This window comes from Accipiter gentilis, chromosome 5 (assembly GCF_929443795.1).
Source record: "Accipiter gentilis chromosome 5, bAccGen1.1, whole genome shotgun sequence".
Taxonomy (NCBI): domain Eukaryota; kingdom Metazoa; phylum Chordata; class Aves; order Accipitriformes; family Accipitridae; genus Astur; species Astur gentilis.
Window position 1 is genome coordinate 2,717,023 of NC_064884.1, and position 25,915 is coordinate 2,742,937.

The 25,915-nt window shown below is 44.8% G+C and overlaps 1 protein-coding gene across 2 annotated transcripts; it reads right to left on the reverse strand.

Annotated features, from left to right (window-relative positions):
- Nucleotides 1-6,469: 6,469 nt before the first annotated feature.
- Nucleotides 6,470-25,627, reverse strand: NFRKB (nuclear factor related to kappaB binding protein). Of its 2 annotated transcripts, none has more exons than XM_049800264.1 (26): nt 25,399-25,627; nt 24,629-24,782; nt 23,985-24,186; nt 23,762-23,889; nt 22,526-22,700; nt 22,228-22,329; nt 21,552-21,625; nt 21,046-21,130; nt 20,377-20,557; nt 20,067-20,175; nt 19,460-19,586; nt 18,491-18,556; nt 17,443-17,522; nt 17,313-17,356; nt 16,799-16,856; nt 15,768-15,942; nt 15,082-15,188; nt 14,491-14,614; nt 13,385-13,464; nt 12,454-12,674; nt 12,077-12,353; nt 11,539-11,757; nt 10,288-11,073; nt 9,452-9,558; nt 8,536-8,671; nt 6,470-7,802 (listed from the first exon to the last, which is right to left on the reverse strand). In XM_049800264.1, the coding sequence occupies exons 2-26, from the start codon at nt 24,761-24,763 to the stop codon at nt 7,677-7,679; spliced, it is 3,924 nt and encodes a 1,307-aa protein (XP_049656221.1). In that variant the 5' UTR covers nt 24,764-24,782; nt 25,399-25,627; the 3' UTR covers nt 6,470-7,676. The 2 variants fall into 2 exon arrangements, with proteins under 2 accessions (XP_049656221.1, XP_049656220.1); XM_049800263.1 differs by having other exon boundaries at nt 16,799-16,859.
- Nucleotides 25,628-25,915: the final 288 nt, after the last annotated feature.

Sequence of the window (25,915 nt, forward strand, 5' to 3'; positions counted from 1 at the left end):
CTCCAAATCCGGTCCTGCAACTTCAACAGCCACACAAAAGATTGGGAGAGAGATAAAACTCACAGGGTGTCCTGTTACTTTGCATTCCAAAAGAGTAAATAAAAGGCTGATTCAGTGGGAGGAGAGGAAAACGTCATCCTGAAGCCCTGCGGTTTCCAGCTGAACCGGCAGCCCCCGGAGAGCAAAGGTGAACACTGGGGACCGCTCCACTGACGATCTGCATGCACAGGGATCCTGCTTTCGGGCCTGCGGCAAGTTGTCTTGGCGTGATTCAGCCTCTCCATCTGTAATGCAAGGAGAATAATTACTGACTTTAGAGAATGGGACCTGTAAAAGTGCAGCGAGTTGCCCTCAATTGGCCACATGCTGCTCTGAGGCAGAGCCGAGAGGTGGTGCTACTTTTCATAAAGCTGTTCAAGGATTACCCTGTCATTTGGATGGGAATTTATCCTTTGATCTCCAACGCTTCTCTGAAGAGCTCTGGAGTGAGAGTCCTGCGTCCAAAACGTGGCTTTGGCAGGGATCACAGGCAGCTTTGCCCTCCTGAGCTCCTGAAAGCTGGCCAGAACAACGGGCACCGGCTCCGTCCTGCGGAAGGTACGGACGTGAGCAGCAAGCAAAGGATGCGACAGCGTGCAACAAGCTTGCAATGAGAACAGAAGTCCACCCTCGGCCCTCCAACACCTCCCCGACAGCTCTGAGACATGCTTTCAAACTTCAGGGGGATCATTCCTTGTGCCCCTGGTGCTAAATGGTGCCAGCCACCCGATAGTCATCGAGACTCCAAAGGGAACCCGAACCACTAGGAAACACACCACAGCATATAAGCTTGCTCCCGGGACTATGTGATTAACTGGATCTCTTTCTTGAGCTCTTCGGTAGCCCATGAGAGCAGAGAACCTCTTTTTTGTGAGCTCTGAATCAGCAACAGCAGCCTTTGCCAGCCAAACTGTAAGTGCAACAGAGTGGACAGGCTTGATTGCCTGGTTTCTGGCACGCTGTATTTTGAAACCCGGCTGCACACTGAGGCACGCCCAAGATTCAAAGTCAGTTAAGGTCCTGTCTGCCTAACAAGCTGCAAAGGCATAAGCTCAGGCCGTGACTTAGCTGGGGAGAGAGACCAGTCAACGCGTCCGAATTGCCCATTTCTCTTTGGTTTATTAAAAACAAGTAGAGCTGACCCATGCTGACCTGCCTTGCCTCCTTATTTTCCACAGAAAACAGAAGTTCAGACTTTGTGCTGGTGTTACCTCAGCTGTTTACAACCCAAACAAAAAAAAGCACGCAGCTTTGTCTTTTTCACTTACTCCTCTTATTTCCCTCACTTCGTCGGTGCAGAGGTCAAAAGGATGTGGCATGGGATTTTTTGCTGGTTTATGGTCCAGCTCCTGCTGTCTTCCAGACAACTAATTGCCTGATGTTCTTCCAGCTATCCCTCTAGTGGGGTATGGTGAGACTGCACACGCTGTTGACATGCCCACCCTAAAGCAGGAAAACTGGCTGAGAACTCTCCCACGGAGCTGAGTCTGTCAGCGGTGAGAAGCAATACGTGCTCTCCTAGATGATGCTAGTCCTCTCCGGGGTGAGGTGGCAGCCTGGATGACACATCCTTGCTGGCTAGATTAGGCTTGCAGACCTGCTCTCGTCCGTTCTCCACCCCAAAAGCAGGATCACTAAGTATAACACTTGCCTGGAAACTCCCCTCCTCTCAAGACAATCTATTCTAGCATTAAGGTGTCCTTACTTTCTGTGAGTCGTCCTAACATCCAACCTAGATCTCCTTCCCTGCCATGAAAAATTGGTAAGCTCTGACTTACTTTCCCGTGGCTCTTCTACCAGTTCTCTGAAGCTCAGACGTTTGTTGCTGGCTCACAAGTACTTGGGGGCAAGGGTGCTCCAGGGGCTGAAGGAGAGCCCTCAGAGTCCTTCCACCAGATGGCAGGGAAATGTTGAGAAACCTGCCTCACCTCGCAACCCATCTCAACTACTGAGAGAAGAGAGTACCTCTCTCGAAGAATCAGCGAAGAAGAATCTTGAAAAATCTTGAAGAATCAATGAGCTGGGAACGATGGTTCCCAGCCAATTCGTTGCTGCTCTCTGTGATGCTTGACTTACAGCATTAAAAAAGCAGGAAAAAACCATAAGCAGGGATTAAATCCAGCCCTAACGCAAACCCCGATCCTTCTTGCTGAAATTGTTAAAACCCAGGCGTGTGGACATGGTCAATGAAAGCTGTCTTCCTACAGGAGGAAGCTCCTGGGTTTGCTAGCTCTGAATAGATACAGTACCCTTTCAGCATAAACCGGGTCACTTTGGCTCACCTCCACAACACAAGCTGACACATAAAAATAGAATAAATCCTATCAACCAGACACAAACCCAGCTTTCTAATTATAAACAACTCGCCCCTCTGACTGGGGGCTCTCGGTCACAGCTCTCTGAACACACAGGCTAAGCTCCCATGTTGCCTTTCAAAGGAATAGGGTGCTATTTTTGCGACAATGAAGCACTTTGGGCTTTTGGGGAAATCCTAGGCTTTGCACATTAACACCTTCCCACCTGCCCAGCTGTCCTAGCACATGTTTTGGAACAACAACCCAGTTAAGTTTATGATTTTTGGGAAGCTACCAGCTTCCTACAGAGACTGCAACTATAAAACGGACAGAAAAGAGAACAGCCTCCCTCTTGGCTTTGCACCAGCACCTTCATAGCCATTACAGGGGCCAAGCCAAGCCAACCACCCCGGCTATGAAACAGAATTTCCTTCCACGAGCAAAGCAGTGCAAAGGGATATCAGTAATTCCTAAAGTTGCAGTGACTCAAGGGCTTTTGACTGCCCATGCCCATAATTTCACTGTATAACAGAACACAGGAACAATTCTCACCATAGGCTGACTTTCAAGCCACTTGCTTACGCAGCTGAAAAGTCCTCACGGTGCAAATAGTTTTTTTGAGTAATCAAGCCCTATTTTTCTATGTATAGAAGCATATTTTTGTATGTATGTCTCGTAAATACCAAGTAGCCGTTGTTTCCCCAAGCACAAACTGAAAAAAATTTTCCCTTGTTGCCAAAAATTCATTCAGAATGACACACGGACACATTGAAGTCACTTACCAAGTTTTAAACAATGCCAGCACCTTTGCAGGTCCTTGCTTCCAGATTCTTGTTAACTCTTCAAGCAGCATCAATCAGCACAACAGGTAAAACAGCATGACCTTTGGCAGGTTTGCTCTTCTATTTTCCGGGCCGTGACGGCCTTGCTCTGGGTCAGCACATCCACTTATTGATGCTCCTTTCTGTATTTGATAGGCGCCTTCTGCTCTTTCTTTAAGTGTTGTTGCGAAACAGCCTGATCCTGGAGCTCTGAAAGACCAGCACGTTTCTGCTTCAGGGATCTTGGTTCTGGCAGGTGAATGATTTTTGCTCCAAGTCTTGCAAACTGGAGGACAGCGAGGAAACGTAATGTTACAAGATACAGGTGTAAGGCTTACCAAAATGGTTTGGTGATTACTTCTAGAGAGAAGGAAACAAATTGGTTCTGGAAATACTTACCTCTGATTTAGCAGTTTTTAGGCCTCAACACGGGATGCCATATACACGATTAATCCGTGCTCAAATGGGTTAATCCACGTTGAATGGGTCACTTCACATAAGACGCATCATCCCTGAATTAAATCATTAAAAGCCCAAATTGGAGCTACTCATCCCGAATTCTTTTTATAGTCCACAGAAAGAAATGGTTATATCCAGAGAGTGATTCATGCTACAAGAACCACCTGAGGGAGGTCAAATGAATTGTCCTCTGGAGGTATCAGTGGCTGCAAACGCAGCCTCGGGTGAGCAATTCAGATTTCTCAATCTAGAATTTCAATGCACAAGGTAAGAAAGGTGAATCTGGCCTGCTGTCTCCAGGTGCCATGATTTCCTTTTTGCAAACTATACGGTTATTCTACTCCTTGTTATCCTCAGCTACCCCATCACTTACTGGTACGTAGCAGGGTTGGACAGCGAGAGGCAGGGTGGGAGAAATGGTATCCACGGTTTGCCAAATGGTCCCATGTTTCAATACACATTCACAAAAGTCCCAGTAAATAATCGTGCTAAGTTTGTATTCAAAAAGCTTCATCAGCTAGTGCGATGCTACCCTGAAGCTTTTATCAAACAAGTGAACGATATATTAGGCTCCCACTGAATGAGCCAGTGTAGCCCTGAGGATCCCCTCTGACGTACATCTGATCTACCCACATCACTGTGATTCGAGTAGACCTCAGATTGAGATAAATTGGTTGCTACGGGGCAACTACAGTATTAAACCACGTTTCTGTTCGAGCCAGTTTCATCCTAGGACACAGCAGCGCATTCTCCCTTCCCCGCAGCTTTCCTCAGTCTGCAACAAGTCACTGTGTTTAAGATTGTGGGGCAAAATTTTAAATTTCAGACTGCCATCCTGAACAGTACTCAGCTAGAAGGGTCCTGAGGTCAGGCACCACGTACCAAACCCATGTCAGGCAGGGCTGGGTACAAGAGCTGAGTCTACTGCAACTTTGTTCTAGTTTCTGTGGTTGAGGTTTGCCAGGTGAAAAACAAGTAATTTACCCGAAAACTATGCCAGCGACTGCAAGGCACTTAGAAAAGGAAGATAATAGGCAGGTTGATGTCCAATTGACTACTGCTTTTGAAAAGGAACACTTGAAGTAACCTCAAGGTGAGATCGTTGAGTTACGATGGCATCCTGCTGAGGTATATAAATAGAGATTTTCTCCATGATTTAAACAAAACAGAGCAGTTGTTAAAATAAAGGTTAGAAAGGCTTTAAACGGCCTTTGGCAGTTTGTGTAGCACGCTCAGTTCTTGTAAGCAATGATTACGCTATATTCTCTTGGTGGAAATAAACATCTAACCCACAGTTCTTAAGAAATAATCAAGGCTGTTGGGAAACTCTAGTCCGCATCTCACTGTGACAAAAACAAGCCGTACTTCCATTTTTTAATTAAAAAAGGTAATGGCAAAGATGCATCAGATTGAAAGCCCCTTTAGTTCCAGGCAAGACGAACAGATGGAAAATGGGTAATGTCAGTATAATACTTTCTCTAGGCCTTCTTCCTCTGCATGCATGCTCCCCTACGCAGCTCTTACTGCAATACTCATCGAGAACAGCTTTCAGTCTCCGGAGCAAGAGCACATAGGAGCAACCACCACCTGGAACACAATCTAGCTTAAATACACCCTCATCCAGTCCCAGCATACACCAAAAAAAAACCCCAAATCTCTAGCCCCTCTCTGCCCTTTGGCCTACTGTGTGGAAGTTAAAGGTTACTTATTAAAAACAAAGGCTTCTTTACTTGCCGTAGCTTAAGGGTTATTTTTCAACCAGAGTGGAAGCAATGTATCACAGGGGTGGCAGCTGAACCATAGAACAGGCTGTACTTTGCTCTTTAAAATTGGGAGTAAACATATTACTATCTCATCCAGCAAGTGGTCCTTCTTATCAAAATAAGAAGCCCAGGTAGCGACTGATGCTCTTTCGCCAAAGATTCACAGACTTCAAAAGCAAAGAGAACAGGCAGCAATGAACACAAAGGTTGCTCACGTTAGCAACCAGTTTAGCAAAGACAGGACGGCGACGACCTCAACAGCAAGACTCTTAAAAGCAGCAGCAACAATCTGAGACGCACTCAACTCATGGGATTAGATGCAGGATTCTTGTTCTGTAAAACTTAATACTGCCAAAGCCTTCCGTGTCCACTGACAAATTCAACTGAGTTACTTGCAAGAGGATTCACAGAAATGCAAGGGGCTTCACGCTGTAACCATCTTTCGGCACTTGACTGTAGGTTTTGACACTGAAGAACTTTATTAATTTTGAACAGAACTAACACAGCAGGATTATCCTGATTATGTTTTGGATTTAGAGGCTCTTTCACATAAGCAACACCAGGAAGTTGTCATTTCCTTCATTTCTTATTTTAACTTTACAAATAAAAGGAATGTCTTTGCCTCCCTCCAAACCACAGACTTTCTGCTGTCTCCTTAGTCGATTTTACCTTTTTTGTACATTTAACTAAAACTGACAAAGTAAGACAGGTGCTCAGAAAACCTTTATCACTCCAAATTCTGTTCCCAAGGCATATGAACCATAATTCAATTTAAAATGGTGTACTGATGTGCCCTGCAGTCAGCCCCTTCTTTTTACTGAAATACCCGATTTCCTCCAACCCACCCTGAAGTAGGTTAGCGATTGTATAGAAAGACCGACGCACCCAGCCTGAAGCCCAGCAAAACTGCCTGCTCCGCTCAGGTGCAGCGGTTCTGAACAGTAACACACAGAGCTCCAGCTCTGCAGCTCAGCCAGCACTGGAGAGCGCTGAACTGTAAGACTTGGTTCTTTAAATAGATTATATTTGATAATGTATAACTCGGAGCAAACCATGTATTTAAAAAAAAAAAGAGACTACAAGAGAAACCAGGTTAAAAAGAACCATCTTACAAAGAAGATGGACAATCTATTAGCCCTTGGCAAACTAGACAATCATTGTACACAAAACAACAAGCTGTACAAAACTGAAAGGAGATGGCAGAGAGATTTGTAAGGCTTTCTGCACTTTTATTCTTCTCCTGGTCCGACACGTCTTCTGATCTCATTCCGAGAAAGCTTCAAGGTCACGTCAGAACAGCCACGAATCCACCTCCGGTATGTGCAAAATTCAAACCAATTTACACAGAGAGATAAAATTGCAAAGGTAAAACCAAAACTAAAGGCTGGGATCATGGGTTAAAATATTTCTTCTGAGTCCAAGAGACTACAGTTTGGGTATATTTGAAAACATATTCCAAACCTTTAAAACAAGCTATAGTCTTTTTTGAATGATAAAAAAGTTTATTTGTTGAGGAAAACTAGAGGATCCTTCTGGTGAACACTTTCTTTCTGCTTTTCAGTATATTCCCATTTGCTGACTGGCTTGTTCACACGACGGCTTCCAGCATCTCCTCCGCTTCTCACTCTTCCCTGTGGTTACTAGCTTTTTACAGCAAAAACCGTCTTGACTCTCATCCTGCCTTTGACAGAAATTTGACATGGAAGTGGTATCTGTTCAAAAGAAGTTTGAGCTCAGAGATAGGAGAGAGGTATTTAAAAAGTCTATAAATAGTACACTGAATGTGTTAGGGATCTACTTCGAGGCTATGTTACAAACAAACTCTGGTGTCTGAGCCACCATCCTAAGTCACCTATATGAAAGTAGTGACAGCTAGACTCCAGCAAAAGGAGGCATCTTCCTCATGACTTTGCATGAACTACCCCTTCCAAGCAGGTTTCCCTGGTTAAGGAAGACCCAAGATCAACTGCTTTGTCTGCAACCCAAAATGCACAGAAATGATATTAAAAAGCCCTTCCGATGGGAACAGAACAAAGAAAAGGAAGACCTTTCTTAAATGATCAATGCCACAGAACTTGGCTTTACACATGTGGACTGAAACATTTTGTTTTGTAGCTACAGCATCTGTTGCTGTGGAATTTCTACCTAGACATCACAATGCTGACTCCAGACAAGCAACGTGACAGAATCGAGTCCAGTCCCTAGCCATGACTGCGGTTAGGTAGTCTTGGGCGGTTGGATGGAGGATGACCACGGACTCAGGGAAGTTCTTGGAGAGCGATCCATTTGCAAACCAGTGTTCATAGCTGATCTTGAGTCTGTTTTGGAGATGGAGCTGTTGTCACAACCACAGTGGAAACTGCCTTAGTAGAGCCAGACACTGTTCCTTGCTGGAGATGGGAGGCTGGTACTGTTTGAATTCGCACCTGTTTGAAATGGAAAGAAAAATAACTCTTGTCAACAACAACCTGGGGACACATTGCACTTGCATTCCACTCTGAAGCACTGGTAAATTATCTGTTTCTGCCGCCAACAAAAATTCAGTTATATGAACGAGACCAAGCACCAAAACACATCAAGAACAGAATCTGTCACGAGAAGATCACTCCGCCCACTGTTCATGTGGGATACCTAAAAACTACTTTGAATAAAAACCTACACGTCAGCTGCTTTTACAAGTTTTCAGAAGGAGGACTTGGATCCATTGGATACTTCACGTCTACAGACTTGTTACTAGCAGCTCCCAATGCAGATTAATTCTCTGGAATTACAGAACACCGAGTTTCCAGACAGAAAGATGGATATGCAAACAAGCCATGTGACTTCTTCAAGAAAGGGTGATCTGCAGAAGCCATTGTACAAAACACTCCAAAAAAAGCCAAGCGTATAGAAACAATACTTCAAGCAGTTGGGAACATTTCCTGACAGGATTTTTGGGTTTACATTCATTATACTGTTGGTGCTTCAAAAACATCTAAAAACCGTATGTGGATGGAGGGAAGGTAAAGAAGATGATGCACTGCATGTGCTTAATGCAGACACTACAGCCAAGCTGTGTACCTGTACTTTTTATGGAACCCCATGTATCAGGTGTAAAGTCCTCACGGAGATGTCAAGTCATAAAAAAGCAAATAATATTACCATTCTAGGTGCCATTACCTGCGTGGCCTGGCCTTGCTGCTGCAGCTGCTGCAGTTGCTGTGCCGTCAGAAAACTCACTGGCTTGTTCCCAGCGATCAGTTTTGTCCCTGCTGGCATCGTAGTCAGGATGATATTTCTACCTAATCCACTGATGCTAAGGAAAGAGAATTGGTGAAAGGTTAGTAAACAGCACAGCAGGCTACGTCTTTCAGACTCACAAGTTTTTCTTCAGTTGCTAGGAGATTGAAGTTACTTACCTAATTTACTAATGATTTTAAGTAGCGGGGGTTTTTTTCCCCACAAAACTGGCAAATACACAAGTTACAAGTTTATGTCAACATTTATCACTATGACAGAGAATTACTTTATCACACGAATTCAACCCTCTAATTCGGGGCCATGCACATCACTGGGTTAGCCTGATCAGACCTGAACGCTTCTCACGGAATGCAGAAAATAGCCGAGCACACAGTGTTCTGTCTTGAAATATTAACTAAGGGAGACACCACCAGAATTCATGGAAGAATAAACAAAAAGACTTCAATATCTCAACGCCAGAGGAATTTTCGCTGAGGCAGTTAACACTTCCCTAGTTTCTTTAATGGAGAGATGGCTTCAGATTACATACATTTTTAGGTACGTCACCAGGTTCATTCTTGCTCAAACACACAGAACTAATCTAATAGCTGGTTTCAAGGCAAAGAACGTTTTTTCTTCAGTGTATTTGCTAGAACCTACATCTCAGGGCACCTAAAGAAAAGGCTATATTCTCATTGCCAGACACCATATTCATTCAGTTTCTTGCAGCTAAAGGACCTATTAACAGACTGCAGGTCTATTCCACCCTCTGCTTGCTAACTCCCCAGCAACCTATTGAACACAGACCTTCCTCAGCCTATTTCTCAAGCAAAACTACCAGATGCAAAGTACTCACTTGGCCCCGAGGTTGCCCTTGATGATGGGGGCAGTCACCACACTCTTGCCTTTCACTGGCTGGCTGATCACTGACAGAGGCACTGTTATTCGTGCTGGTAGTTTACCCTAGAGAAGTTGAAGAATACGTGAGGAGCTGCGGGGAGTTCAGCAGAGAAACTGCTCAACAACACACAATTACCACTCAGCTTGCTTTTTAGGAGTCCTAGGAGTAGAAACCAGCAGCAGTTTTGCTGATGAAATCTGTGCTCCATTTCAGGCTCATTAAAATTCACCTCCAACTCATTCACTTCACAGCTGCCCAAGCCACGAAAACCCGCATCATCTTTGCACCACAGTATTTCTCTGGGACGGATCATTGTATCCGTCCACGATTTTTATCCTTAGGAAACTACCGTAATGTCAATTAGCTTATGCAACTTTCACAATACAGCTTATGGTGCCTTCAGCTTTGGGCATTAAAATTGCATTAAACGGGGAAATCGGTAAAAAAGTTAATACAAGTAACAAGCACTTCTGGTTCTGACACCATTCCAAGGGAAATTATTTCAGAGGTGTGGGGCAAGACGCTGAGCTGCACAAGGTAGGACTTTAGATAAGCAAATTTTATTTCATTCACTCGCAAGAGGAGGTAAGACAAGACATATCTGACTCTTTTCTGGTCATTCAGCATTTAGCTACAATTCCAACACGATGAAATTAGTTGCAGACCCACATTCTACAGTACTTAATATGAGCCCTTGTGGATGTAAAGAGAAGTTTTCAGACATGAACCATCAGTATATTTCAGCATTCCCCTTTCTCACCCACCTCCAGAAAAAGGTTAGCATTACTTACTGCCTGGGATGTAGATACTACTGTGGTGCTGACGGGTACCTGCCGCACAGCAGTGGCTCCTGTACCTATAGTTATGGGAGTCCCAGCAGCTCCCGAGGCCACAGCGACCGCTTTCGACACTGTGGCACTCATGGTTGGTAAAGAGACAGCTGAGGTATGGACTGTGCCGGGCACGCTCACTGCTGAGGAAGAGGGCACTTGCTTAGCATGAGTAGCTACCGTAATAGTCTGCCCAGCTTTGGGCGGCATCACCCCCAGCCCCTGCACGATTCTTATAGTAGCAGCTGGCTTGGCCTCAGTGGATGCTACCGTAGTTATGGCTTTGCTCTTCTGATCTGCCACAGTCATGCCCAGAGCAGGCATCAGTCGGAAAGCGGAGCTTGTTGGCTCTGCAGTCTTTACGTCAGGAGTCACTTTAACCACTGTGCTTCCAGCTGGGCTGGAAGAAGCAGAAGTGGCCGTGCTAGTCTTGGCCGGAGAATCAGCAGTCTGGACAGGGTTGGATGTCACGTGCAAAGTTGCAGAGATGCCTTTCCCGCTAGCGCTGCTTCCCGCAGCTGCTGTGAATAGGTCCTGAGTTAGTTTAACAGTAGTGACTTGAGATTTGGCCAGGGTGGCCATCATGTCCGGGGTGATACGCAGCACAGTCTGTCCCTTCGCATCTGTGGTAATAGAGGACGGGGGTAGGCGCAACACATCCTTTCCTTGGATCCGAAAATTGGTCGCGGTGAGTGGGATGCCACTTCCAGGCTGGGTCTTCATGCCGAGTTGGCCTGTAATAGCCACCTGGAAGAGATCAGAGAAACGGCTGCATCAAACCAGGATACAGTCCAAGGCACAGTCAAAGTAAAACTTCCCAACAGGATGTTCGCTCCCATCAGAATTGAAGTGGCGTGATGCCAGCACTCAGTACGCTGCTGAAAAAGAGTTTTGGTTGCGTATCAGATGGCATTCCCAAAACCATATGAAATACTTGTGGAGCTGCTTTTTCAAACAAGATGAATGTAAATGAGATCAACACCTGGAGACGGTCAATGTTGGACTAACATATCTTTTACCTGTACACGAAAACGGGACTCAAGTACACCAAACCAGCAACTCCGTGAATCTGTACGGTCAATAACTCATACAGCATTACGTCTCACTACAGTTTTCACGATCTTTTCACATCTGTGTATCACATCTGTCACAACAAACAGGAAACAACTGGGTCGTGGAGCCCAATTCCTTGTCTCTCCCTCTCTCTCTCACCTGCTTGATGATATTCTGGCCAGCTACATTCTGGATGACAGTGGTGGAGGACGTGCTTGTGGCAGAACTGCCCGGAGAGCTGGTTACCGGCTTTACAGCCGGACTGGGAGCTGCAGACAGTGCTGTCACAGTGATGCCCGTCTGTCCCGTCATGGAGCTTCCTGGTCTTTGCACCTGCACTGGGCTGGTTTGAGCTTTTACCGGCAGAGTCATCACAGTCTACAGAAAGACACGGAGGCAGCCTATGAGCAGACTATCGCAATACTAACAATTACTCTTTTGTCTCGTGCCTTAGCTTGCAAGATCTGTGGACTTTTTACTGTAGTGCACAATTTAATGGTGCCACATAAATAGGCAATAGGGAGGAAAAAAGGAGCACTGAACAGTGTTATTTATGCACAACTGTTTCTATGCTCCTGCCCTGCAGTGACTGCATGTTCCGAGTGAGCAAGCAATCCCTGCGCACCATACCGAAATACTAAAAGAAGTCAGATTAGAAGTCAGAGCTACTCCACCATTTCCATGCAGCCAAACTCACCTGAGGGAGCACTTTGGTTTGCGTGGCTGTAGCTGGAACGCGGATCTGAGGCACTGACGTAGGTTGCTGCTGCTGGCTTACCACTGGGGCTTGCTGAGACACAGCTGGCAGGCTGGACTGGGCAGTGACCACCCGGACCTGTGGCAGTCCTGAGGAGGTGGTATGACTTACCACCCGGGTGGGAGGTGGCTGTGGCCCCGGCTGTGTCTGTGAACTCTGGGCTGTGGAAAGCAACGTCCCGAGCTGTGGCATGGTAGGGGATGATACCAGAAGAACGCTACGGAAAAGGTAAAAGCCAGTAGGCCAGCAAAGGTGTAAGAAATGACTGAGAAAGTACCAGTAACATTCACAAGTGATGTACGAGACAGAAGAAGTACCTTTGGCTGGGTTTTGCTGGCTCCGATCCAGCACTAGATACACTCTTGCTAACCACAGACACTGGTGGGGGTGAAATAGGTGTTGCTGGTAATGCTGGTGCAGTTGGTGTCACAGGAGTCACGGGGGTTGGTGGCATGCTGGAGTCACTAAGGCTCAGCTGACTGGGCTCTGATGTGCTGCTGGGGAGTGCTTTCACAGATGTCTCCTTGCTACTAGACTTCTGCAAAGAAACCACGTCAAGCATGAAGGTCTTCACAAAAACTGGGTTTGATTGCTGCATGCTAGAGAGCGGGCTGAGCATTTCAAGTTGAGTTCTGTACGGTTATGAATGATGCCCTGGTGCTAAATCCTGAAATCCCAGATGACTGACTGCCTTCCTCAACTGCAGCCACAAGCAGGCTGGTGTTTGGCTGCTCCTGCTCTCAAGTAAAAATGCATCTCAGCTGTGACAAACATTCATAACATGCAGATTTCCACCTTGGTTAATCTGCCAACAGCAACTACTTTGGAGATATTTTATATCAGTAACATCAACAACAAAGATGACACCAAACCCTGACAGCTTCAGCACAGCAAGGGGGAGAGCAGCAGACGTGTTCCACACACTCTACTACAGATTAACCTCAAAACTAGATCTGAAAGACCATCCCCAAGACAAGAAGCACAAATGAATTCCATTGACCTTTCTGCCGAGATCAACAAGGATAACAGTGGAAGCTGGGAGGAGCAAAAGTTCCCTCTTTTCCTCTTCATTTTGTGCGCTGGTGCGAGACCAACACTGACATTCATCATATACATAATGAATTGATAACTTAAATATGTGATAATTTTCATCAGCCACTATGGATGCAGAATCTATGGATTGAATTAAGCCTGTACCTCCTTCCCAATCCCAAAAGCATCTGTGCAAACCTGTGCAAAGAAATTTACCATTTTAGCCGGAGGTTTTGGCTTCTGCTGAAGGGCTTTCTTGGCCTTTGCTGCAGCAGCTTGAGCCTGGTGAATCCGTTCTGCAAATACAAATTAATGGTTAGAGTTCCTGAACACGAGCAAACATGAGTTAAGAAAGAGGTCAATCAAGAACTGTAAGTTCATCTTCAGACAAGAAATCAAATGCACAGAGTCATGTTGTATTGGGTCTGGCTGAGATGGAGTTAATACTCCCCATAGCAGCCCTCATAGCGCTGTGCTCTGCATCAGTAGCCAGAAAGGTATTGATAACACACGACTGTTTTGGCTACTGCTGAGCAGTGCTGGCACAGCATCAAGGCTGTGTCTCCAACATTTTTGCCCACCCCCCCACACCACCCCTCCCAATGGCAGGCTGGGGCAGGGCAAGATCTTGGGAGGAGACATAACCAGGACAGCTGACCTAAACTAACCAAACAGATATTCCATACCATACGACGTCAGCTCAGATATAAAAGCTAAGTAAAGGGAGACGGAAGGGGGGCATTTTTGTCTTCAGGAGCAACCACTATGCGTACTGAAGCCCTGCTTCCCAGGAAGTGGCCAGACATCGCCTGCTGATGGGAAGTAGAGAATAACATCATTTGTTTTTCTTTGCTTTCGTGCGCGACCTTTGCTATCACTTTATTAAACTGTCCTTATCTGGACCCACGAGCCTTTTGTTATATTTTCTGCCCCCCTGTCCAGCTGAGGAGGGGGGAGTGACAGAGCGGCTTTGGTGGGCACCTGGCATCCAGCCAGGGTCAACCCACCACACATGTAATAATGCAAAGAAAAATACCAAGTAAAATTTGCCAAAAAGGCTGAAACAAAGACACATAAGAAGCTGTGAACGTACGTGTACATATGCAGTTCTTGTACACAGGATACTATTTTTCAAACAAATACGTCAAACTGACACACTGCTCTGCAAGACTGGATTTAAGCGCTAATGGGCTAACATTAGCAAACTGACTAGAGGAAAATGCTAGACTGACAAATTAACGTTCATTATCCAGCTGGACTAAAGAAGCTCAAGAGTTCTATAAACATTTTCAATTCTTAAGATATCACCAAGCCAGGCTTACCAAACTCTTCCTCACTCCTGTCCCGGTGCAGGTAGATCCACAACTTGCGTCCAATATCGTATTTCACACAGGGATCTTTCTCATAATGTAATCGATCCAAAGCACCGCTAACAACAGTATTAACCTGAAAGTTCAGAATTCACCGAATTACTAGATGTCCCTGGTTCGGCTAGGCAAAGGTCATGAATAGAAAAATAATCCTATGTGGCACAAAACCTGAGTAAGCTGCTAGCAATCTTCATTTGAATAAGAACTGACTGAGAGCAGATGTTGCAGCACAGAATGCTGTTTGCCACCTTGGATTACATGGAGCTTCCACCAAAGCTGAAAGCTCTGAAAACTGACTGAGTTTGAATCTAAAATGTGAGCAGCTATATGACACAGTGTTACTTCTGTGGCTTTTCTAGCTCTTTTTTCATCATCCAGAGTTCAGCGCAGATTTGCAGCAGCTCACCAGAGCAGTACATAGCTCCCTTTTGCTAATCAAAGCAGCATAAAAATTATTGGGCCTTAGTCACTGAATACTGCCCAAGTCTGCTCGGTGTATTTTTAGGAGAATCTGTTTGAGGCCAGACATGACATCCAACTTACTTGAGCGCTTGTGACATCGGGAGCTAGGAACTGGGAATCTTTAAGCAGCTCACAGATTTCAGCACGAGTTCCTTCTCCATTAGGAAGGCGAGCAGCAGCATCACGAACTGAAATACAAAATCAGAGCTTAAACTTCCAGCTGTAACCAGGCAGCTGTATTCAAGTACTTCAGCAGATACATTTCGGTATTGCACGCTCAGCCCCATTCTCACAGCGCCTACTTGCTCACTAGTCCCCGTGATCCCTCAAAGATAGGAGCAGAGATTATAAAGGACCATTTTAAAGTACCTCAACTGTGCTGGCTTTGTGCTAGGAGTGATGACATTGGGGAACAGCACTGAACCCCAGAATGACTTTGCAATGTCCCAACTTTACCGCAGTGTACTGAAACCACCACTCTTTGTTTTCCAGTTATTTGAGCCTTAGCTTCAGGCAGCCCCATGGACTTTCCTCTCTATTTCCCATTTTCTCTCAGATCAACAGCAACACACTGATGCCTTCTTTTCTAGTTACTCCTGCTCCCAGCATTTCATCACTTCTATTCCATATAATTTATTTCTTCTCCACTTATGTCATCCCAGTCTGCCCACCTCTTTCCTTTATAATGTCGATTGCTAAAGTCACTGTTTGGGGGGTCAGGGGAACCTTTTTCTTTCTTAAAAAAATTTTTTTGGCCATCACCTTACCGAGGGACAAGATGGTGACATATGCTGGTCTGTCTGAGCGCAGGAGAGAATGCTCTCGGGCTTTGTTTAATGAGGTTTCCTTGTCAAACACCCCCTTCACAGGGCCAACAACTGACTCAAAGCCATGCATACGGAAGGTGAAAGCTTTGTGGGGCTGACTGTAACGGTAGCGTTCCTGTATTTGGAAACAAAGAGGACTGCATTTAGCAGGAAACATATAGTGCAAAGTCTTAAAGCTTGTTCTACATTTATGTCATAATATAAGTTATTATCATTCTCCAGAAGAAGTTTTTTTTTTTAAATTAGAGCCTCAAAGACTGCTGTACAAACTTATTTTGGATCAAGACAAGCACGAACTACTTCAAGCAGAATATAAACCACCACCTAACCAAAGTGTGCAGGTGCCATACATTAGGTTAATCGTTAAGCAGCTGCACAGACTAGAGAGGTGCCAGAAATATACCTTCTGCCCAGCAAACATCCCTTCCCCCAGCAACAACAAGCCCTTTCTTCCTCCTCTAATCTAGCAAAAGAGAGATTTCCAAAATTTAACCTGGATATTCTACCACGCACACAGCACATGTATCCAGGGAGAAGAATAGTTATCGTGTGTTTACCCTCTAATACGCACTTGCGTCTACTACAGACAAGATAACGAAGTGTATGGGTGCCCTTATTGCCACTTGTCTTCTGCTTGTACTCATACATGCCCCCAGAAATATAGAGACAAGTCATCCTCATGTGCTGGGGGATGGCAGAGGAGACAGAAAGGTTGGCACTATCAATTTCAATTAATTTTGCCCAATACCCATTGGAAATACAGGTGCTTTTGACATAAGCAGCTAGGCTATATTGTTAGCAAGTTTTATGCAAGGCCAAGATACCTGCTTCAAGGCAGAAGAAACATACTAATTCTTGACATTAGCAAAGCTTGTGCAGGGTATAAAACTGCCATCCCATGCAAATTCTCTTGTTTTAGTGGCCAACTATTTCGACGTGTGCGTTTAAAATTAAGATGATTCTCTTCTTACCTGCTCCTGAAACACACGTTTCTCCTCTCCAGTGCTAGGTCGGACTACATAGTCAGTCCTTCTGAAACAAAGGTCACCATCAGTTCTGAACAACAACAAGCCCACAACAATCCCAAAGAACATCCCAAAGAAGTAGTCATCTCACCCTTTCTGCAAATTCTTCTGAACAAATTCTGAAAGCATTTATGACAATATAACTAAGTCCTGCAGGGATCTTAAAATATGCTCTATGCACTACCTGAAGGTAAGCAAGGACTGTAAATAATCTCATTACAGGACATAAGATAGATTACAGGTTTACTCTCATAATATACATGAACTTGAAGAAAATCAGTTGACTTTGTGAAGTCTAGTTACTGTGTTTATAAAATCAGACTATCAAGTTCCCTCCTGCCCCATAATGCAACATCTTTTCATTTTAAGCAACCAGCCATTCGGATCCAGGGGCGCAAGGACCAAACTTCATAGCTTTAGCACACACTGCTAAAGCTTTCAAGCAGTATTATATACTTACACTCTGGGAATTGGTGTTGTGGCATCTGAGCTGTCCTCATTTTCCTATCAAAAACCAGAGAAACATCAGTGCTGGATATATAACTCAGTCAGGTTTTGTGCTGCTAGAAGGTGATTTTTTTCTGACTCACTTTGAAAAAAGTCTGGTCTTTGGTCTCCAACCAGAGCTGAAACAGTGCTGCCAATTCCTTCTCGTGATCTTGGCAAGAACCTAGTCCAAAAAATCAGGAAAAATAAGAAAGAGAAGTCCTTTATTTGTTATGAAGCCAGCTGCTTGTACTTCCCAGTCATCTCCTGCTCCCTTCCCCCCTCTATGCATCACCAGTCACAAGGCATCTTCCACACTTCACAGATGCTCCAATTTCAACACTTGAACACATCCAGGCTTAGAAAAGTGCTGAAACCTAGTTATCCTCCTCTGTTGGTACAAAGGATGAGGCTTCAACTCCTGGCACAGCAAGCAAGGTACTGTTTGAGACACATCCACCTGATACTTGAAGATGGCTCCCACTCTCCAAAGTAACCCCAGTCACTGAATCCATGAGCAGAAACACATGCCTGCATAACCTCCACCAAAGACTGTGAAAGGGAACAGAGGAATAGCCTCCTGACTCTAAATCTCTGACAGTTTAAGCCTGCAAATAAGAATCACTATAGTTAAGAATGGAAAATTCTGCCTACTATCTAAATGAAAGAACATAAACACGAGACATCTGTAATTCAGTCAGTACGAGACTGGGCACATTGATTATCAATTTACTCTTTGGTTCCCGCTTTTAAAAATTAGAATAGTATCAGTTTGCTCCACAGAGCAGCTTAATTCATTTATTATTGTCATAACTAATAATCAGTCTGCAGGTACGCTCTACAGAAGGGAAACTATGAAAGTGTTCAGACAGATTTGAAGGGACACATAAACACGGTTAGCTCAGCAACATAAAGAAATAAAGCCCAGTGCTTTTGCTCACTTATTCTCTGCCTGCTGCTGATACTGAAGTCTTGTGAAAAACCTAGAAGGTAAAACACATCTTCACTCAGCTAAAAGAAAAGGCATAACAAATGAATTAACAGCTCCGCTTGTCTTTCTCTCTGGGCTGCAGCAAGCTGGAAAGTAAAGTTCTGGAGAAAGCAACCAACCCATACTCCAGCAGAAATCATAGAAGAGCACAAGCAACTCACCAAGCAATTTCCACTGCTGAGTTTTTTCCTTGAATTCGACAAAAGGCGAGAAGCTGGAAGGAACATCTACAATGAAAAATGTGCATGTCAGAGACATCATGCAATCGTCCAACCCCCCAAATCCTACTGTTGTAATGCAAGCTGTTGAGTTAGACTCATAATGACAGATAAAGCATTTCAAGTGATTATGTAAGTGCATCTCTAAATTTATACTTGCTCAAAGGGAAGGTAAGCGTCTCAGAGAAACAGTGCAAGCACAACAACAGAACAGAACAGGATAACGAGTCTTCCATCTACAGGCTGTCAGGTGACATCCTGTTCATGCTGTGAAGCACCAGGAACTGTTACTGTACAGTGACTATTCCTGGGCTCCTGGGAAGCAAACTTGGGATTTACAGTATTCAGCAGCATTAGGAAGAACATTAAGTGTCCATGTTGCAAAGGCCACTACAATTTACACTGTCTCTCCCTTTAAAACTCCCCACTAAGTAAATGAGAACCACAGAATAATCTAGTTTGAAAGAAACGTCTGAAGCTTAGCTGGTCTAAGCCCCAGGTCAAAGTTAGGCCACCTTCATGTTTCCAGTGGAATGCTCGGGGCATCATCTAGTTTATTTGTTATTATCTCCGAAGACAACCACAATGTCTTCGCACCAGGGAGAGACTAATTTCTTCCGGCTTCAAACATCCCGCCTGAAGCACATGATCCAAACAGAAGAAACTGCCTGTCTAGAGGCAATCTCACGCACATTTTCACATACTCGGGAATCAAGCTGGGTCTTATCTACTATCCACATGCAAAACATGTCTACCACAATCAAGAAACGTAGGCCTATAGTAGAAACGCTCTCAACAATACAATGATTTACTGCTGTGACGAATTAAAATTCGATTTGAGCTGTAATATAAACCAGCACTGATTAGAACTGAGGTACCAGCATCATTAGCATTTTTAACAGCCATTCTTACCTCTGCTGTCACCTGTCAAATACTGCAAGGCGGGTAAAACCAGTTCAGACCAGTTAGGGGCAAAGGAGAACCAGTTATTTAGTGCACTGGCAGGAGAAGATTGCCAATCTAGAACTTTATCTTCAAGCTGAAGAGGAAAAAAAACCCATTCTATTAAAGATCTTGCGCTTTAAACTATGGCCATTTTAATAAAGAAGAAAACAAACCAGCTAAACATATCCAGAGGAAAAAAAGGTTTTATATACATTAAAAGAATTCCCTGACTTCTTCAAGTAACCATCAGATGGTATTTCAGAGAACAGATACCAAAAAGGGCAAAAAACTTTCCCACCGTCTCTGGCCTTAATACATAGAATATATCAAACCATCATCTAAAGCACAGGTATGGAAAGACTTACAGATTCAACTGACTGAATTTATGAAACGTGTTAAAAACCAATTGTGGTACGCACTCCCAAAGGGTTTCATTTTTTAATATGTAATCTACATCTTAATATAATTTACAGCAGGGCAACTGTGGAAAAAAATCACTGTTACATAGCTATAAACTCCCGTCCCCTAATTTTGCTTTCTGCAGAGATTCCTAGGTAAGTGGGCAGCTCCTTACCACAGAAAGAGTAGCAGGTCCTTCCAGAAACAGTATCTCCAATAGAAGGAAAAAGAAGCTGGAAGATATTTCATTTATTCCAAGGCATGGCTTCATCTCTTCAAGAGGTCTTCAAATGAAAGAGAACACAAGCAGAGTTAAGTTCCCTAAATGAATATTTACCTTCATATACAAAGACGAACACCACACATTTCACACATCCCAAGCTGCACAAAACCAAAGCCTGCAAAAGCCCCACAAAAATCTGAGCTGCAACATCTGTTCCTCTCTCCATCCATGCAAAGCGTTCAGGGCCCTCTGAAGCACTTACTCCTCCTTGACAGACGACAGAGGGATGGGGGATGGATCCTGAGACATTGGTGGGATTCCATCTGCATTGCTAAGAGAGTCAGCCAAATCTTCCACCTCAGATTTAATAATCTTCAGCTTTTTTTTCTTCTTATCTTCCTTTTCCTTCACCTTTTTCTTAAGGGTTGCAAGGTCAAATAAGGCTTTATATATGATTAAAGGGAAGAAGAATAATAAGAAAAAATTTCCTACCACATTTCATTGAGAATCTAACTATATATTTAAACATATATTCAGAAACATGGGTAGTGTGCACCAATTCACCATCAGTTCATTCCATCCTCCCAGCCATTCCCGTGATTCTTTATTTTTCCCTTTAGCACACTCTGTTTTAATAGAAAACCTCTAATTTCCAAACCAATGTGTATGAAATGAGAAGGGCAAAGGTAACTGCTTAGAGCAGGGATACAAACTAACTTTCCTCAACTAGTTGGAAGCACCTTCAGTGCAAACTGGAGTCGTCTGTGAGCAACTGAAACGGAACAGCTCACAACCCCAGAGTGGTTAGCCAGCTATGTGAAAAGCAAAAGGATACAACAACCTATCGAGACCACCTTCCTCCTCAGCTTTTCACACACACAGGATACCCTGTATTCATGCAGTGCATGACTACCGTGTCCAAACCACTGACCTGCTAAAGAACCTTTCCTGCCAGCATTTACTCGAGTCATAATGTCCTCCAGAGTCACGTCTGTCGTCACTAGATCGGGGTGGTCCTACACAGGACAACAGGATGGAAATTAAAATCAGGGAAGGACAAAGTGTTAAGATAGCCACAAAGGTACAGAAGATAACCCAAGTACTGAAATGCCCCAAACTTATCCGGGATCAGTTTATAAAGTTATTTACTGCAATAAAAGTCGGGAAAAGTCTTCTAACCCTGAAATCCAAAGTTTTGTCCCTCCAGAATGCATCACTAAAATTACAAAGTCCTCCTAAACAGATAAGCATAAACAGGAGTTGCCTACAGACGCCGACAATTAAATACAGGTTACAATAAAGGGCTGAAAGGTGGCTGCACGCAAAAAAAAGCAGCAATCATTTTGTCACCCAGAAGTACCCTGAACTTTATGGCTAACAGGTAGAAGACTAACAGATAAAATTTATTTCCACCCCGCAGAATTCTTGACATCTTACAGGCTGACGTTTTCGTTTCTCGTGGTGCTTCTTCAACATCATCTTCAAATCACTTTCCCCAAGTTCTATCTTGTCTGCAACAAAAAAAACATTCAGAGATTATTTGCGTAGTTTTCCGTTATTGCTACTTTACAGGCTTCTTAGAATGCCATTTTCTATCCATTCCCACTTCCAACAATCTCCAAATTTGAGTAACTAGATTTTCCTTATCTGAATTCCATTCTTTTAATCAACCAATTTGTTTCAATACTTTCTTCCTTGGGTCATCCAATTTCATTGCTGATGCAAGTATGGAAGTGTAAAGAAGTGAGAACCAGCCGTGCTGCATGAAGGGTTTGCCAACCTGATTACAGTAACCTGAGGAGGGATTCCCTTGGTACACACACCCCAAAATATTTTGAACTGGACTATGCTAATGCTTCAACCATTAAAGGCAAAATATAACAAGATAAATTGGTAGTATTACACAAACTGTAGACCCTTGTGTTAAAATACTAGCCTACCAAGGAGAAAAAAGATTAAATAAACTGGGAGAAGAGCCAACTGTTTGGGAGACTCCAAAAATGAAGCATTACAAGATTTCCCATCAAACAACAGATTTTCAAACTGATTTCTTGCAGGGTCTCAAAGTAATTCTCACCCCTAAATCCATATCGACCCCTAGTTTGGTTCTCACCTGCTGTTTTCATGTCCAAGGTTGACAATGTGGGGATCACTCTCAGGGGAACTGGTGGACTTGGACAACGTGCTGGAGAACTTGGAGGCCAGGAGCTTAGATCTAAAATAAATAAATATGTTTATTTCTGCAAGACCTAGCACCAATCTACGTAACTCTATTACGCCATGTTCGTTAGATCACAGCCGATAAAACTGGAGTCCAGTTTTCGTTCTTCTATCAAAGATACTGTCCCCACATCAAAACTTTGTCTTTCTCCATTCACGCCTCAAGTCTTTAGTTCAGTCCAGGGCATTACCTTCTTCATCAGAAGACAAGGTAGTATCTCCACACTCCTCTTTCACTTCCCTCAGAATCTTCAAGTAGCGCCGATGCGTCCGTCTGTCTCGTTCTTCCATGTCATACGTCGGTGAGAAGTGCTTTCTCCTTAGCGTCATATCAGGGCCTCCTTTCCTAGCTAAATCCAGCAAGTGCTGGAAGATGAGATATGTGTGACATTAGCTCTCTCGGCTACGGTGTTGTAAGCTAGAACAGATAAGCTCAACTCACGTACTTTCAGCAAGTTTAATGTGGAGTTGGTGTGGTAAGCACCTCAGTTCTTTATAAGGTAACCCTTACAAAGTGTCAGTATCTGCCACATACAAGATTTTAAAACCAGCATTTTAGACCACCATTTAAAGGGGGGGGAAAAAGCAAGGCAAAATCTCTGCACCTTCATCTGCACACACAATAATACCTCACTGTCATTTTACGTGGACTGTTGAGAAGAACCTAACCCCTAACCATTGGTCTGAGATCCACTTGTGCAGTTTCCATGCCAAATACGTAACACAGACATGGAACACTCCCTCTTTTGGAGAAAACATTTTACCCCTTATGGCTACAGAGGAAATAACTGCCTACACAGTTCCATATTCATCACTGTGGGGCGTTTTAGACAGACAGACTTTCATCTTCATCCGTACATCCTGCGTGTTTCAACACCTAAGCATAATGAAATGATAAGCGAGCAAGTATTTACAACGAACACATTTCAGTTGGCAGCAATTAGCTGACAACAGTATCCACAGAGGAGGACTTCATCAGGGATTTACAGGCAACAGAATCAGAGTTTTGCATCTACCCTATACCAGTCCCCAGTGAAGCTGGGGAATTCAAACAACTCGATATTTAGCAACCTTGCTTGCTTCAGAATGACAGAAATGGTAGATGAAGGCAGAATGACTTGTTAATAGGACAGTAAGGTGTAAAGGGGCAAATGCAGGGAGTGGGTGGGGGACAAGGTGGGCATGGAAAAAAGACACTATACACAAATGAGAGCTATGAGAGTTTCAAAATCTGGAATTTGCAAACATAACAATGTTTCTAGAGTTTTCACATTCTAAGGGCCACTGGAAAACCAAAAACACAGCATGCATTAAAGGAAAGACCTTCAAGAATTGTGAACGCACAAATACCAAGACGCTTTGTTGTAAAGACAACCTATTCCTTACGGAACACAAGAAAGAGATGACCGTGCCCCAAAGACACTCACATTGCGGGAAGCGAGGATCTGCTTCAGCAGTCGGTAGAAGTACTGCTGCTGAGAACTCAGGTAGCGTTTGTACTGGGACTTGAAACAGAGCTGCCGGTATTTCACAACTTCAGGATTAAAGTGTCCATCTTTAAGAAAGAGATACAAAACACTTCAGTTCTCATCAACTACTACTTCAGAACTTAACCCCGAAAATACACAGAAGTTTATTACGCTCACTGACCCCGGAAGAGTTTCTGGGCGATGTGCAGTGGATTTCCAAAACGGAAGTTTTCACCACTGAATAATGCAGAGATGAGTTTGTTCTGATGCTCTCGGTTGTTTTCAGGAAAGTGAGGCAGGAATTTTTTTAGGTGGTCTTGCTGCGCATCTGTCAGGACCTCCTGCCACGTAGACAAGCTGACAACTTCAAAGAAGATCTCAGGCTAAAGAAAGCAAAAAACAATAGCGAAGAAAATGCATCCCGCGTCCTTGACAATTTTCTAGCCCTTAAGGCTTTCTGTGGTTAAATAACACGAGTCACGAGACAGCGTCTCACCAAATGCAGAAAACAATAGAGAGTAAAGAGGAAAGGTGAGGAAATTAACGATACTACTAGCAACAAGAAAATAAATTCAAAACTTGTATCAAACAAAACTGTCTCACAGATGCTTTCAAAATAAGAGACGTTACCATCTAGAAAAAAAACACGTAACAGAACAATTTTAAAAGTTTTCCTGAGATTAACCAAAGCCCTTTTTGACACCTTTTCCAGGACAGTCGGAAACATTTCCCCTCTTTTCCGTTTGCTCTGTAAGCCCCACAAAGGGAGTTAAACGTGCTGTTTACCAAGGCTCCGAAAAGGTACAGTATCTGAGCGCTACTCACATCCTCCAGAAGGTCCTCGGGCAGACTAACCCTGGTGGTACCCAGCATGCAGTCCTCCATGATGCGTGTGACATTTCCTTCCCCGCAGGGTCCCAGCTCCAGGGGGTCCGTGAGCATGTGATCCAGAGAATCCATTCTTCACCCTGTCCCGCTCCTGAACAGCAGCAAAGCCTTCAACAACCGAAAATCTCACAGCCGGCTACGTCCCCAGCTAACGAATGACCAAGAAGCCGCGTTTGATGAAGTTTAAACGCAAGCTAGGGAATCGGGCCATGAGATACGTAAGATATTGCGGTGTTAATTGACGGTTCAACTGCAACACGAGTCGCGCCAACAGAGGAACGCTCTTCCAGGCAGCGTGTACCGTGTCCCAATACAAGCAGAGTGGAAGGTACAGCCGACCCATTTCACTTTGCTTCCCGCCTGCAGGAGCTGGTGTCGACAGAGCTAAATACCATGAAAAACTACACCTAAATCCTGAAAGCGGATTTAAAAACCGAACCGCAGGTCTAAGGGAGGATTTCTCTCAGGCTGAATCCGCAGCTACGACTGGGCCAAGAGCCCCCCACTCCCCTCCGGCGCAGTCGGGAACAGCTTGCGCAGCAATAGGCTGAGGGGAAAACGCACGAACCACGCGGAATAAGTTAACAGGAGGTGGTGTGGGGGGAAACCAAACCGAAAAAACACAAACCGAACTTAAAACAGGGTCGGGCAGTAGGAAACCGCAGGAAAAAAAAAAAAAACCACCAAAAAACCCACGCATTTCATACCCGCTACGCCGCCTCTGGGCCTGACACCGGCGTCTCCACCGCTCCCCCGGTGCGCCGAGGCTGAAGGCACCCCGAGACCCCCGCTCCGCAGCGCCGGAGATCCGCCGCCGGCTGCGAAGGCGGGAAGCCGGGGAAGCCACCGACCCACCACCGCCCGGCCGCTCCCCGCTGAGGCGACGGGCGGCCCCGCGGCCCCGGGCCGCTCCCCACAGAGCCCCGGCGGCCAGCGGGGGCGGGAAGCCCCCCGCACGCTGCCCGCACCGGAAGGCGGAAGGCGGCGGCCGTTCGGGGCGCCTGCGCGTTGGCCGCTTCCCCCGTAGCGCCTGCGCGTTGCGCCTCTCGCCTGAGGGAAGCCGGGGAACCCGCCTGGCCCTGAGGCGGCGGGAGGGGGGGAGGAGGAGGAGGAGGAGGAGGAGGAGGAGGGTGGCAGGGAAGCGGCGGGCGGGAGGAGGACGAAGAGGATGAAGAAGAGGAGGAGGAGGAGACGCTGGTTTTCTCCTCGTCGCTACCGAACCCT